Source organism: Oryza brachyantha, chromosome 6, assembly GCF_000231095.2.
Source record: "Oryza brachyantha chromosome 6, ObraRS2, whole genome shotgun sequence".
Classification (NCBI taxonomy): domain Eukaryota; kingdom Viridiplantae; phylum Streptophyta; class Magnoliopsida; order Poales; family Poaceae; genus Oryza; species Oryza brachyantha.
Genome location: NC_023168.2, coordinates 18,591,755 through 18,605,614, shown reverse-complemented (window position 1 = coordinate 18,605,614; position 13,860 = coordinate 18,591,755). Strand labels below are relative to the sequence as shown.

The following is a 13,860-nucleotide window of genomic DNA, read 5'->3' as shown; positions in this document are numbered from 1 at the left end:
CGACGTGTCGTATTTAATGTAGATTTTTGGGGTGGGGATTCTTTTTTCGAATTTTGAATCGGAAGAAAGAGAGGTTGGCTTTTTGTTCGTTTCCGGGTGGGTCGTCGTCGTCTTGTTTAAAATTTATTTTTGGTGTTCATTTTTGCCGGTACACTCCTACAGAGTTTGCAAATTACACGTGCAGGACTCAAAATTATGTTCTCACTATTTTTTTTAGAATGAGCAATTTTTTGAGATTTGAATGTTTTATGTTCAAAATTGCAGAAAACGGTGGGTATTATCAGCCCTTTATATTTGTAAACCAATTTAATTTTTTAACCTTAAATATGGAATTGATTTTAAGGTTTTTATTATAGATTATTTTTCATTCTTTGCTTTTAAATTGCTAAAAATACTTCTATATAAGTTTTATTTATAAATTATATTTTATTTATAAATATATCGTTTTACATTAGCATAGGGGAACTTAGAGGTCAGAGGCAGTATAGCAAAAACTGACATGAAACTGAGCGACCGAAACATAAACAGTCTTCCTTCTGTGATCCAAAGTTACGTAGAAGTAATAGGATAAGAACATATATTAATATACTTCTAGTTTTGACTACAAAATACTAAAAGTGGACAAACAAGAACAATGCAAAGTTAAAATTGCCAACTTATTGTAAAACAGAGGAAATATTTACAGATAAACAAAAGTATAGACCCTGTGAATGTTTTTGATGCTTATAGTTATAGTAACTCATAAATATATTTAAGTAGCTCTACAACCTATAAATACACAATTTTACGATCAACCGAGTGGCGTGTGATAATGGGAAACGGTGGTATGGAGAATTCGTATCACATTAATAACCACAAATTTTGCAGATGATGTAAAACGAGGATGAATTGGGAGGGGCAAAGAGGTCATACGCATCAGAACATTCATGGAGGAAATCTTCTCCAAGCATACCCACCTGAAAAAAAAAGAGAAATAGTGACAACACCGTCTTTTCACTTTTGTTTATAATTATAAGCTAAAATTTAAATTTTTAATCTTAGATTTAAAGTTGATTTTAGGGTTTTTCTCACCAAATTTAGATCACTAAAAATACGTATATAAAAAATTTATTTATAATGTTTCGTTTGTAAATAAGCCATGAATCACCTGTGAGAGTTAAATTTCGCCACACTTGGAATTGCTGATTGACATGGGATTCCTTCGGATTTGGATTTACTAATACACAGATGTCATCTTTAGGCCATACACAGGGCACCTACGTGGCGAGTGGTTCAAGCTCGCCACGTAGGCAAACTGCTTAGCTGGGAGAGAGATAGCGGGGACCGGTAGCCCTAGTGGGGTGCGCATCTCCTTTGCAGGCCGCGCGTCTCCTTGTCAGCTTTTCGAGGGAGCCACAACCGAGGGGAGGGGAGAGGAAGTGAAACCGTCGCGCAGGAGCCCGCCCCGCCGTCCGCCGCCCCACCAGAGCCCGTCCCGCCGCCAGAGCTCGTCGCGCCGTCCGCCACGCCGGAGCCCGTCCCGCTGCCCGAGCTCGTTGCGCCGGAGCCTGCCCCGCCGCCAGAGCTCGTCGCGCCGTCCGCCACGCCGGAGCCCGTCGATCTGGGCCACCAGAGCTCGTCGCACTGTCCGCCGCGCCGGAGCCTATCGATCTAGGCCGCCATAGCCTGCCGACGGCGGCGTGAGTCGATCTGCAACTGCCTGCTTCATCCGAGCTCATCGTTGGTCGTCGTCGCCTCCATGGGCCGCTGCCTCCGCTGGCCGAGCTTGTCGCCGGTCGTCATTGCCTCTATGGGCCGCCGCCGCGAGGGGAAAGGGAGGTGCGCCGCCGGTGGAGAGGATGGGAGAGGGGGCGACGGGTGAGAGATGATGAGAGAGAGATGAAGAGGAGGTGGAGTGGATGTGGAATCAATCTCTTATTTCAAGGTCTGATCCATAAAAATTTGAACCACCATGTAAATAGAAAAAAAAGTTAGACAGAAATAGAAATACATAGGGACTGACATGAAAAATGAAAAATGGTTGGTTAGTTGGAGCCACTTGCACTGTGAAAATAAGTCTTTTTTTATGAATGGTTTCATCCTAGTTGGAGCTAGGAATTCTTGATAGGCTCTTTGCACTGTGCATACCATCATCACCCGTTTGTTTGCTTGTCTCTTTAAAAGAAGAGACAAACATAATAGTAGCACATAGAGAGTAAAGGGACAGATGAGACAGGTCAGAAAGGCCATGCCATATTACCATTCTTTTCTTGATGATAAAATTCTTCCCTAGAATTGTGTCACCAACTATTTTCGCCACTGTTTCTCCCCCGTCCCTGCGAGGCTTCGGCACGACCCGAGTAGCAAATTTCGTTCAGTTTTACGTAGTAGATAATAAGCTCTGCACTTTTGCTAGCGCAGACAGCTTAGCGTGTGGTTGTGCAATAATGAGGAATACGGGGGGAGTAAACAGGATGGAGATTTTCGACCACCCTTATACCATTTAGATACATTCATGTTTATAAAATTTAGTATTTTTAATTTCATCTAGCCTAGGATCGAAGTCAATTTCTAAGGATTTATTCATTTTGGAGGAGAAAACAAAGAATTTGGATTCATACCTAATATTTTTAGGAGTGTCATCATCATTCGGTCTGTAGGAATGGAGTTTAGAGAGATCAAAGTTAATTTTTTCTTTCCTAAAAATTGTGGAGATAAAACAAAGAAAATTTTTTATCCGCTCAAACATATTGAGAAAATTGTGTATTCTTATTCAACCATTTTTTATATTCCTATATGCTAAAATTTCTTCAAAACAAGAAACTCTAAATTGTTAAATTCATAAATATAAAAAAATCCTAGTCTTTTCTATAAAATAGTATAAAAACAATACCGTTCCATCGTTTTCTTACCCAATCAGGACTACTAAGTTTTTGTTTGCTTTTGTTGGTTGATATTGCAGGAAGTCTCTCCTGTCACGTGCGCATGTGGTTCCTAGGTAATCCGATGCATGCTTCTCTTCGTCGCAAACTCGCAACCAAAGAAAACGACGAGAGAGAGCATCGAGTTAAGCATTCTTTCCGCTTCTACTTACGGTAAGCATAAGTTAAAATTTAAATTATCAATCTTAAATTTAAAGTTAATTTTAATTTTTTTATTAGTATTTATTTTTCAGCTTCGGTTCTTAGAACACAAAAAATACATATATAAAAAAATATATTTATAAATTATTTTTTATTTATAAATATAACGTTCAACCAAACAATCAACCCCTCGGTCCGAACTGTCCAAGGAGTAAAACTGTAAACCAGACTGGCATGGGTTGCGGTTTCTCTGCTTTTCATCGCTGGACCGCTCGTTTTCATGACTGTCAAATGCAGAGGAGCACTTCTTTTACTGAATGCCTTAGGCATCTTTAGTCCCCAAAAACTTTTTCTAAAAATATCATATCGAATCTTTTAAAGTATTAAATATATATAAACGTTAAAACTAATTACACAGTTGTGTGGGAAATCGTGAGACAAATCTTTTGAGTCTAATTAGGACGTGATTAGCCATAAGTGCTACAGTAACCAATATATGCTAATGATGAATTAATTAGACTCAAAAGATTCGTTTCGCGGTTTCCTGGCGAAATCTAAAATTTGTTTTATAATTAGACTGCGTTTAATACTTCAAATATGTATTTAAAAACTTGACGTGAGGTTTTTTTTAGGCCTAAGCATATGCAAAAATTTTAAATTTTATTACTTGATTTTAAAGTTAAAAGCAGGGTTTTTTATGACAGTTTACTTACGGTATTTGCTTTTAGGTTGTTAACAACGTGTAAACAAAACTTTGGTGTATATTTTTTTTAGTTTGAAATAAGTACAACGATGATGCAAATGTTTACCAAGGTATTCTGACGGGAACTAGATTTGCATGACACGATGAAGTCTTAAATTTTTCACGAACTAGCCATTTTCATTCTAAAAATATTATCTAAAAATAGACCTGTTTCTTGGCGCCAAATAACATGACGTTAATGTATAAATACTTAACGCTAGGATGTGTAGCTCCGAGGTGGGATTGACTGGTATAACTCCACGTCAACCCCATCTCGGCGCATGCTAGATCTCAATAAACCCCACCTTGGTGATGCATCGTGTATATTTAGCGCCACGTTAGTTGGCAGCGAGTGGGTTTTTTTTATGAATAATGTTTCTGGAGAGATTATTTAGTAAATTTTTTTATGAAAAGGCTAGAAGGTGAAAAAGTTCACCCATGAAGTCCATACTGAAACGACAGGAATGCAATGTTGATGCAGCAAGAACTAACTGGGCCGTTCCAGGAACAAGTTTTTGGGCCGGAAAGACACCAACCGCATGTTCGAGTCCGTTCGTAAATGGGCCGAAAGAGCACAACGCACGGCCTGTTTGGTCACCGATCACACTTTACCTCTGCCGGAAGTTGAGATGGTTAAATTCTTAGCCACATCCTGACAAGTCTTAAGTGATCTTACCTTTTGTGAGTCATTAACATGTGTGATTTTAGTTTCCTCTAATCTCATCATAACTATTGCTGCAATTAAACAACTACCATGTTAATCAAAGATATATAAACTTAGGTGTGGCAAATTGTACTGCTAAAGCATGATTGGTAACGAGAAAACACCCCAAAAGCCTCATAGCAACGCCACGATTTTGTTCTTTCGGATTCCATGGCCGTGCTGCCGCTGCACTCACACCACGTCCATGAAGTGGTCATCTTTTAGATGTTTGGAGCAAAAAGCAAAATAACATATTTATAAAAAAATTATAAATATTTTCTTAGCGATCTAAAAACAAATAATAAAATATAAAATATAATAAAAAATCTTAAAATTAATTCTAATTTTAACGATAAGAGTTTAAATTTTGACATAATCAGAAGAAAAAAAAAAGGTATTGCCGCATCGCCGGTGACATACTTGAAGCACAAAGATCACAGAGCCATCCATGGAGGAGGAATGAATCGATCAGCCATTCTTTCTTGTCATTTCTTGGAGGTATTCTTACAGTACCCTATTAACACACACACGTACGACACATGCAACACGTACGCCCGATCTAATAGCCGATCGAGCCAGCGACGAACCATTAATCCTTCCTTCCATCGACACGAGACAACAGTAGTACTTACGGTACTATACGACGTAGCAGCATGCAGCACGGCCGTCGCCATCGCCGGCGGCGGCCATTTTACGGCGGCGTGAGGCCGTGCTTGAGCGCGGCGTTCCAGACGACGTCGATCCGGTCGACGTCGATGGCGCCGACCTCGTGGTGCTCCCAGCCCTCGAGGAAGTGCACGACGCCGCCGGCGTGGCACGCGTGCACCACGCCGCGGCCCATGGTGTACTCGCACGTGCCCAGCCCCTCCACGTCCTCGGGCAGCCTCATCGCCGCCAGCTTCCCGTACGTGCAGTCCCGCCGGAACCCCATGATCGGCGGCACCACGAACTGGTGGAAGTGCGTCCCCGCCGGCGCCCACCGCTGCTCCCTCGGCGACAGCCACTTCCCCACGATCCACGTCTGCAAAAAATCACCTCACGTCGTCAGCCCGTTGCGTTGCATGCACCGACCAGTTTAACGGCGAAATGAGGAAGAACAACGATTCGCTTATTTTATTTTTCCTCAGAAAAACGCTATGGTGATCTCTGCTGCCGATAGTATGCTCGTGTTACCTTGCATTTCTGTGCAGCCTGGTACTTGGTGACCTGCACCAGATACTGTTGGAACTCTGCTGGGGCCTCCCTCTGAATGGTCATGAACCTCTCCGTCGACAGTGTTAGCATCTGAACAAACAGACACGGTACAGTGAGACAGGCCGCGTTTTTTTTTTTTGACTAAGTTAACTGAACTAAATTTTCTCGTTTTTTACGCGCAGTGTTAGCATCTGAGTCATTTTCACTCCCTTGTAAATCCTGATGAAGCAGAGAACTTTACCAAGACTTTGATGTTCTTCCTGCAGAGGTAGAGAGCGATCGCTCTGCCAAGCTTCGACGTCGCGCCGGTGAGGAACACCTCGGCGACGTCGCCCGGGATCTCGTTCAGGATCACGGCCGCCGTCAGCGTGTTGCCGTGCACCACCCTCACCCTCAGGTTGGGATGCTTGCTGACGAACAGCGTTCCACCGCCGTTGAGCGTTTCATTCTGTTCTCCCAAACCGAAAAAAAAAAAACACAAGCAAAAACAACAGTAAGTTTTCAGTCAATGCTTTTTCCTCGAACGACATAATTTACAAACGAGAAATAATTTATGAGTAAAATTTTACATATGTGTTTTTAGCGATCCAACGACAAAGTCAAAAGAATAACCACAATAAAAAAAATTAAAATCGATTAACTCCAAATTTAAAGTTAAAAATTTAAATTTAAGTTTATAAGTATAAATAAAAACGAAAAGATAAGGATGAAATTGCTCTTTCAACACAAAGGTACGCAATTCTTTTGTGTATTCCAGAAACAAATACTTCATGGTGCCAAAATGATTGGTTCAGTTCAACTTTCCTGCTGTCAAAATCCATGTCCAGTGACCTCTGACAGGCAATCTTTATAACCACGTTGCTAAGGGACAAGAGTGCTAGCACATAGTACAAATCAAGGACGTTTGGCAACCTACCCAGAATCAAGGATTTATTCCACACAGAATCATTGGCACATTGGCTCGCTTGTACCATCACACCAGTCGCCCAAAAGTCGAGTGGCTGCATGCACAGTAGCAGGATGGCACGGCCACATGCTGGCCATAAAGGAATTAATCGAGCAACAGCTAGCTAACAACTAGAGCAACTTGGCCTTGTCCTACTGGAGGAAGACAGCCAACATGCTACCATTCTATCGGGCTCTTCTCGCAGAGCAATTTTACGGTTTTTAAGAAGGTATCGGGAGATACTAAAATTTTAGTGTAAAATTCTGGTACCATTTGGTACATAGGTATTAGGAGGTATCAAATTTTATACTAAAATTTTGATAACTCTCAGAGTACCTGCTCAAGTACTTAAGTACTGTAAAATTGCTTCTTATCATATAGTGCACCAAGTATAAGTACTATTTGAAACACACATATGGCTAAATGGCTAATCAGATCAAGTGTGATGTTAATATATGATTTACACACCTTGTTGAGTGCAGCGAGGCTGAGTACTTTGACGCCCATCTTGTCCGCCCTCAGGATTGCCAGCTCGATCAGGTCGTTGATACCCTTCTTCGCCGACGGAATAAAATACTGCATCATAAATTCAATAAGGTTCATAAAGTTAGCGATGAACCTACAATAAAAAATTTATATTAGAATTCTGGCCAGGGTCATGCGATCACGGCTGCATGTGCGAGTGGGGTGGGGTGGGTGACCTGGAAGCCGTAGCGGGGGACGCTCCAGGTCTGGTGGAGGGAGCCGCGGAGGTTGTAGTAGCTGACGGTGAAGGTCTTGGAGCAGAACCACTGGAGGAGCATGAAGGCGAAGGCGACGGGCCAGAGCGGGAGGAGCACCGGGTGCGCCGCGAACGGCAGCGAGCTGCACGCCCGGAACGCGAACGGCACGTGCATCGACGACACCACGTCCACCACGTGCACCAGGAACACGAAGTCCGGCACCCGGTGGTTCTTGCCTGCACACACACACACATTTAATTACCCCCAAAATACCATTTTTCATCAGAAATATAGTTTACCACGACTAAAACTTCATGTATATATAATCGATTATTGTCGGCTAAAACTATTACATATATGTTCGTAGCGATTTAAATCTAAAGACCGATAAAACTACGATAAAAAACATAAAATCAACTTTAAATTCTGTCGTTCAAACTTTGACTTATAAGCATAGACGAAAAAAAAAAGATAAGAGCCGTGAAGTATGAGGCGCTTATGGATTCTGGAGTTCGTTAATATGTACCTAAGTCGACCTCCTTCTGGAGCTTCCAAGACTGGGAGTTGAGAGTCCCTCCAAGGGCATCAAAGAGAGGCATAAACAGGCAGAAATTGCAGTCCTTCTCCCTGTGGTGTAGGCTAAGATACCTGCACATCACCACATGCACCCACTGATTAGCAGCGGTCTTAATTACCAGGAATATCGTTGAAATCAACATAAAACGTCACGTCAGGTTAATTTCCAAATTGCAAAGACTATGTCCAACAATTTCCCACAATGGTTTGAAAAGCCATTAATTCTCTACTTAAATCCTGACAGCCACTAGCTAAGCTGCTCTGTTCATGCACAATCCTCACTGGCTGGATGGATTGGGGAAATTAAATTATTTGACCACTTGGTTATCAAAAACATTGATTTTAGTTCCTTTAAGAGTACAAGTCGCTCGGACGAAGACCTCGTGCTCACGCTCACCTCAATATCACCGTTTTGCCAATAGCTTATAAGCATAAATACAAAAATTAGAATTTTAAAACTTAATTTTAAATTTGATTTTAGAGTTTTTTCACCACAGTTTATTTTACAATATTTACATATAAATCACTTAAAACACATATACATATGTTTTATACATAAATATGTTTTGCTTATACTTATTATAAGCAAAACAATGGGGCTACTTTGATCGGGACGCCTTGCATTAAAACCCTAATTTGCTGTTAACCTGACAAAGACGGAGTCTTCGTTCTGTACGGAGTACAGGCTCCAGTGGGGTACATAGCAGCAAACTAATTAGGAACATAAGGTGTTTAGATTGAGAAAATTTTTGGAAGAAGTGTCACGTCAAATGTTTGACCGGATGTCGGAAGGGGTTTTCGGACACGAATGAAAAAACGAATTTCACGGCCAGCCTAGAAACCGCGAGACGAATCTTTTGAGCCTAATTAAGCCGTCATTAGCACATGTTGGTTACTGTAGTACTTATGGCTAATCATGGGCTAATTAGACTCAAAAGATTCGTCTCAAGATTTCTTTTATAACTGTGCAATTAGTTTTTAGTTCATCTACGTTTAATGCTTTATTTAGATATCCAAAAATTCGATGTGATCTTTTTAAAGAAAAATTTTAGTAACTAAACAAGACCTAAATAATATGGCCATTCTTGTCAAGTCTTGGCATTAATGCAGTCACTGGTTTAATGTTACCTGTTCCATTCGATAACCAGGACAGGATCGATAAGCTTTACATGACTACGACGTATATTCCATATTGGAAAATGATATGCCCTAGCAATTTGACACACATAGAGTACTAAAAAGATAGCGATTCTACTGAATTGTTCTTTTCCTTTTACGGATTATAGATTAATTATCAATTTATCAGGGACACAGTTCTTAATTTCTGACACCACAATATTGTTTCACAAAAAATACAATAGATAAGTTTGTTGGAATATTTCTTCGAATACTTTTTTAAGTTTGTAATAGTTAATTAATTTGTTTGGACCCTCAAATATTATCACAAAAATAAAACATTCCATCGTCGACATTCATCCATCCATTTAGCTGAAAAAAGGTAGGGCATAATTACACGCTGCCAATGTTTCACGGTCCAAATCCTTTTATTCCCCATGCAAAATCAGGTCTCTTTTGGAATACAAGAATTTCGCAATTGCTGCGACAACTCGATTAATTCGATCAGTGACACTTTAGAAAACAGATATTTTCTCCATGTTCATTAAACACGCCTTGAATATAACTAAGGTCGACACATGACAATGGCCGCCACACCTCTAACCATAAATTGGGGTAGTTGGCCATGGCCGTAACACGTCAATTTTTCACTGTTGGATTTTTTTTTTGTGAAGTCTACATGCCATCTTTTTCGAGTTGGTTGCATGGTGACACCACTATACACATATATGCCTCTATCAAGAAGAAAAGGTATGCTACTAATGCACACTTCTTTTTGCTAATATACACACTCCTACATGGAAGAAAGAAAAACACATGTACTTTTATGTGTTTTTGTCAGGTATGGTAGGGTTTTTTTTTTCTTGATACTACTAGATTAATATATATATTTTCTACTGTTAAGTAGAACTCTAAATTAATAATCAAGATTATTCTGGTGACGATAATCCTGTAAAATACTATCACTATAATTAATGGAATGAAAACATAGATTTATGTACGAAAGGGGACTCACGATGGGGTGTAGACGAGGTATCGGAGGGAGGGGTGATCCTCGAAGGTCTTGTGGGAGATCACCTCCACGTTGCTGTACCCCATGGACCGGAGGTAGTCGAAGAGGAGGAGGTGTCCGTAGACCAGGCCCACGGAGCCGTACCCCGCCAGGAATGCGCCGGCAAGCGGGGCCCACGCCGCCGCCGTCAGGATCAGGCTCTCCAACGGCGTGATGAACCCGGCTGCACGTACCACGTATGCGTCACAGGTAGGTTGGTTAGCAGCACCCAACTAGTTACTATGCACTATTAGAGAATGTACAATTGCAATTAATATATAACAGCCTCTTGCATCTTTTAAGAAACAAGATTTACTGTTCAGAGAAACCTCGATGGGAAGCTTAATAACTGTTTGGTGTCCACCCGTGATATTTATAAGAGAACTCTGGTGGATGGAGATAGATAAAAGGTAACAAAACTTGTTTTAGGTGTATTAACGATTAAAGTTTTCATCCTCTCGGGTCTGTTTGGAAGAGCTTAAAATTCTAAGAATCAGTTGGTGAGAGATAACTTCTAATTTATTTTTTAGATCTGTAACTCTAAATTCTCAAAAGTTGAGTGTTGTTCGAAAGAGTTTTTGACTTCTGAAGATCCAAGCCGAATGTTGTTTGGACCACTCAAACGGGTTGCAAGAGAATAGTTTCTATTGGGGCTAAAAGCCTATCCTAAACTCTACCTCTCCACGTGTCATAAATAGTTAAGCCATCATTAAAACATCATTAAGATTGACTAAGAAAGTTTGTAGCAAGTACTAGTACAGTAATTGAGGACAGTGATGTACACAAACCTGTGAGAGCTTGGGTGACTGGGAACGTGTGGTGCATGGAGTGGTAGCGGCTGAAGAGTGGGCCCCGGTGGAGGGCGCGGTGGGCCCAGTAGAAGGCCGGCTCTGAGACGGCCACATGCAGCAGCACGGCGATGGCCCACCCGCGTGGGTCCCACACCCAGAGATCCGACGTGGCTGGGAAGAGAGGGCTGCTCACCAGCGCCGCCGCGATTAGGGTTTGCATGATCACCATATTATCCCTGCAAAAAAAAATGAAAATAATGATTCATCCAATCTAAAGAAACATCACTCATGTGCCGTGTAATAGACTAGCATCTCACACAGCGTATTTATTAACGATAATAAGGATTTATACATATATTTTCATACTAAAAAAAGCACTGTTTGAGTGATTGATCCATTCCTTTCAAAAACAAAATAGAGTGATTGATCTATAAGTATCTCGAGCGATCATTTTTTAAAACCAAAAAACTAAGGAATTCAAGACACTAAAATTTTACGCTAAAATATACTCGCTCCGTCCCTAAATATTTAACGTCGTTGACTTTTTTATACACGTTTGACTCTTTATTTTATTCAAATTATTTTGTCAAATATATAATACTATATATACATAAAAGTATATTTAACAATAAATAAGATAATATAAAAATAATTAATAATTATGTAAATTTTTTAAATAAGACGAAGAGTCAAACGTGTATAAAAAAGCCAATGATGTCAAACATTAATTCAGGGACGGAGGTAGTAGTATCTTAAAATAATTTCTTAACACTGCAAAATTTTTTTATTAAATTCTACTCGCTATATTAAGTATTTTAATTTTTTTAAGACGAAGGGTGTACATGCTTGCGAGGTGCATCGGCAACAGCACGCGGCTGGCCGGTGCCGTGGAGGAGACGATGGTACTTCGCAATCGAGACCAAACACGGACACCGAAATGCTGACGAAGTAATTGCGCGAGCATTTAATTTTACTTCCAACCTCCTCTCAAGTGTGATATGGCGTCATGGTCTTAAGCTATAGACCGGCCGGGATGATGGTCCGATTTTAGATCATGTCCATCGGAACCCAAAACGAGCCAACTATGCCAGCACATATGAACATCCTCATCTTCTGACCCCCTGTATAGCTAGCTCTATGCAAAATTGCATATTGTTAAGATATGATTTAAATTTCATTATGCAATATATTCGGATTATGATATTAATTTTTTAATATGACTTACAGTTTTTTCTATTATGACTTAATTTCTCTCTTGCAAACTGTATGAGAAATGTTTGATGGTATATTTGTTCCCCTGTGTTGAAATCATATACTCACAGTGTTTATTGCTGGTCGGATTTATGGTTTTTGTAGTAAGAGTTGTCATATAAAAATTATATCTCTATTTATCAGATATTGGCTATTTTTTCAACATATATGATCGAACTATAGCTGAAAAGAATTATCGATAAACCGTTTATATGGATGTTATTAGCGGTATTTGTTGCCAGCTAGCCAATAACTATCTTAGAACTGAGCAGTAAATACTGCCAACTTCACTGAAAAGGCTTAGCTTATGCTACTGTTACACACAGACCCTAGAGTAGTAGTAAATGACCCGACCGCTGCGTGCGTCACCGACGTGGCGACGTACCAAGCCCAACAACAACAGTAACTGCAGCGGGTGTGCATTGTGTATTACCCCCCTTCCATAATGGATTTTATTTTTAGCATCTCTCGTTTATTTTAAATAAACTGTATTTTCTTAAGTAATTATCATATGAGATTTTGCTAGAGCGAATGACATATGTATTGAAATTTGAAGATGTATTCGACGGATGGAGAGTAATTTCATATTGGTGGGCCTGTATTGATTCATATGAGATAATTAAGCTAAAAATAAAGTTTTTCTTTTAAGAAACAGAGGGAGTAATAAAGTTTGTAGTACGTAATACTCCTTTCGTTTCATAATCTTATTTCATAATGTAAGATGTTTGACTTTTTTCTTGCAATGTTTAATCATTTGTCTAATATCATTTAAGAACTTCAAGTACAATATGTTATTTTTTTATTTGTACTAAATTTTTAAATAAGACGAATGGTAAAAAGTTATTGTAATGAAAAAAGTCAAACATTTTACGTTATGAAAACGTAAACGGAGGTAATAATACTATGTTACCAGTCCCACTCGGTGTCGATCTGGTGGAAGTCGACGCCGACGTCGACGACGCGGCGGCGGCGGGTGAAGAAGAGCATGTTGCCGTAGGAGAACCAGAGCTGGTAGGTGAGCGACCGGAGCGCGAGGAGGACGACGAGGTGGAGGCACCACGACGACCCCAGCCCCGCCCACCCTTGCTCCCTCCACTCCTGCACCACCTTCCCCACCACCGGCCCGTACAGCAAATACTGCATCCATCCATCCATCCATGGCGTTAATCATTTTTTTGCATCAACCATCATCATCAATCAGTTCATCATCATCACACATATGAACAAGAACACAGTGCAAAGAAGGATGCAGCAGTTGATCGAGTAAAGCTTGCCTTGTATGAGCCCAGGAATGCCCATGGCCAAGAAGACAAGGGAGAGCCCATGCCCATGGCGGCAGCCCCAGCTGAGAGCTCGAGCTCGGCAAGAAGATGGCGATCGATGAAGCAGCTAGCTAAGCTAAGCTTGTTGGTGGGTTGGGATCAAGAATGGAGATTTGTCCCTCGCCCACCGATGATCGATATGATTCTTGGGAGACGCCAAACAACACCTTCCCCTATTTATAACAAGAGGAGGGAGCCCAAAGTCCATCAAAGAATTTAATGGCTAGCTAGCTCCCTTCCTATTTTCCCAGCTCTGGCAGTGGTTAGCTAGCCAGCTCGACCGGATGCCTTAATTCACTCGCTCACTCTCTCTTTTTTAAGAAAAAAAGAGGCCCGCCTAAACGACCATAATTAACAAGCGTGTAGTATGTATTTAAAGAGTCA

At 40.7% G+C, this 13,860-nt stretch overlaps 1 protein-coding gene across 1 annotated transcript; it reads right to left on the bottom strand.

Annotated features, from left to right (window-relative positions):
* Nucleotides 1-4,958: 4,958 nt before the first annotated feature.
* Nucleotides 4,959-13,635, bottom strand: LOC102718751 (very-long-chain aldehyde decarbonylase GL1-3). Its single transcript, XM_040525372.1, has 10 exons — nt 13,429-13,635; nt 13,065-13,291; nt 10,901-11,139; nt 10,077-10,296; nt 7,896-8,017; nt 7,349-7,605; nt 7,116-7,223; nt 5,943-6,149; nt 5,681-5,791; nt 4,959-5,528 (listed from the first exon to the last, which is right to left on the bottom strand). The coding sequence occupies exons 1-10, from the start codon at nt 13,483-13,485 to the stop codon at nt 5,199-5,201; spliced, it is 1,878 nt and encodes a 625-aa protein (XP_040381306.1). The 5' UTR covers nt 13,486-13,635; the 3' UTR covers nt 4,959-5,198.
* Nucleotides 13,636-13,860: the final 225 nt, after the last annotated feature.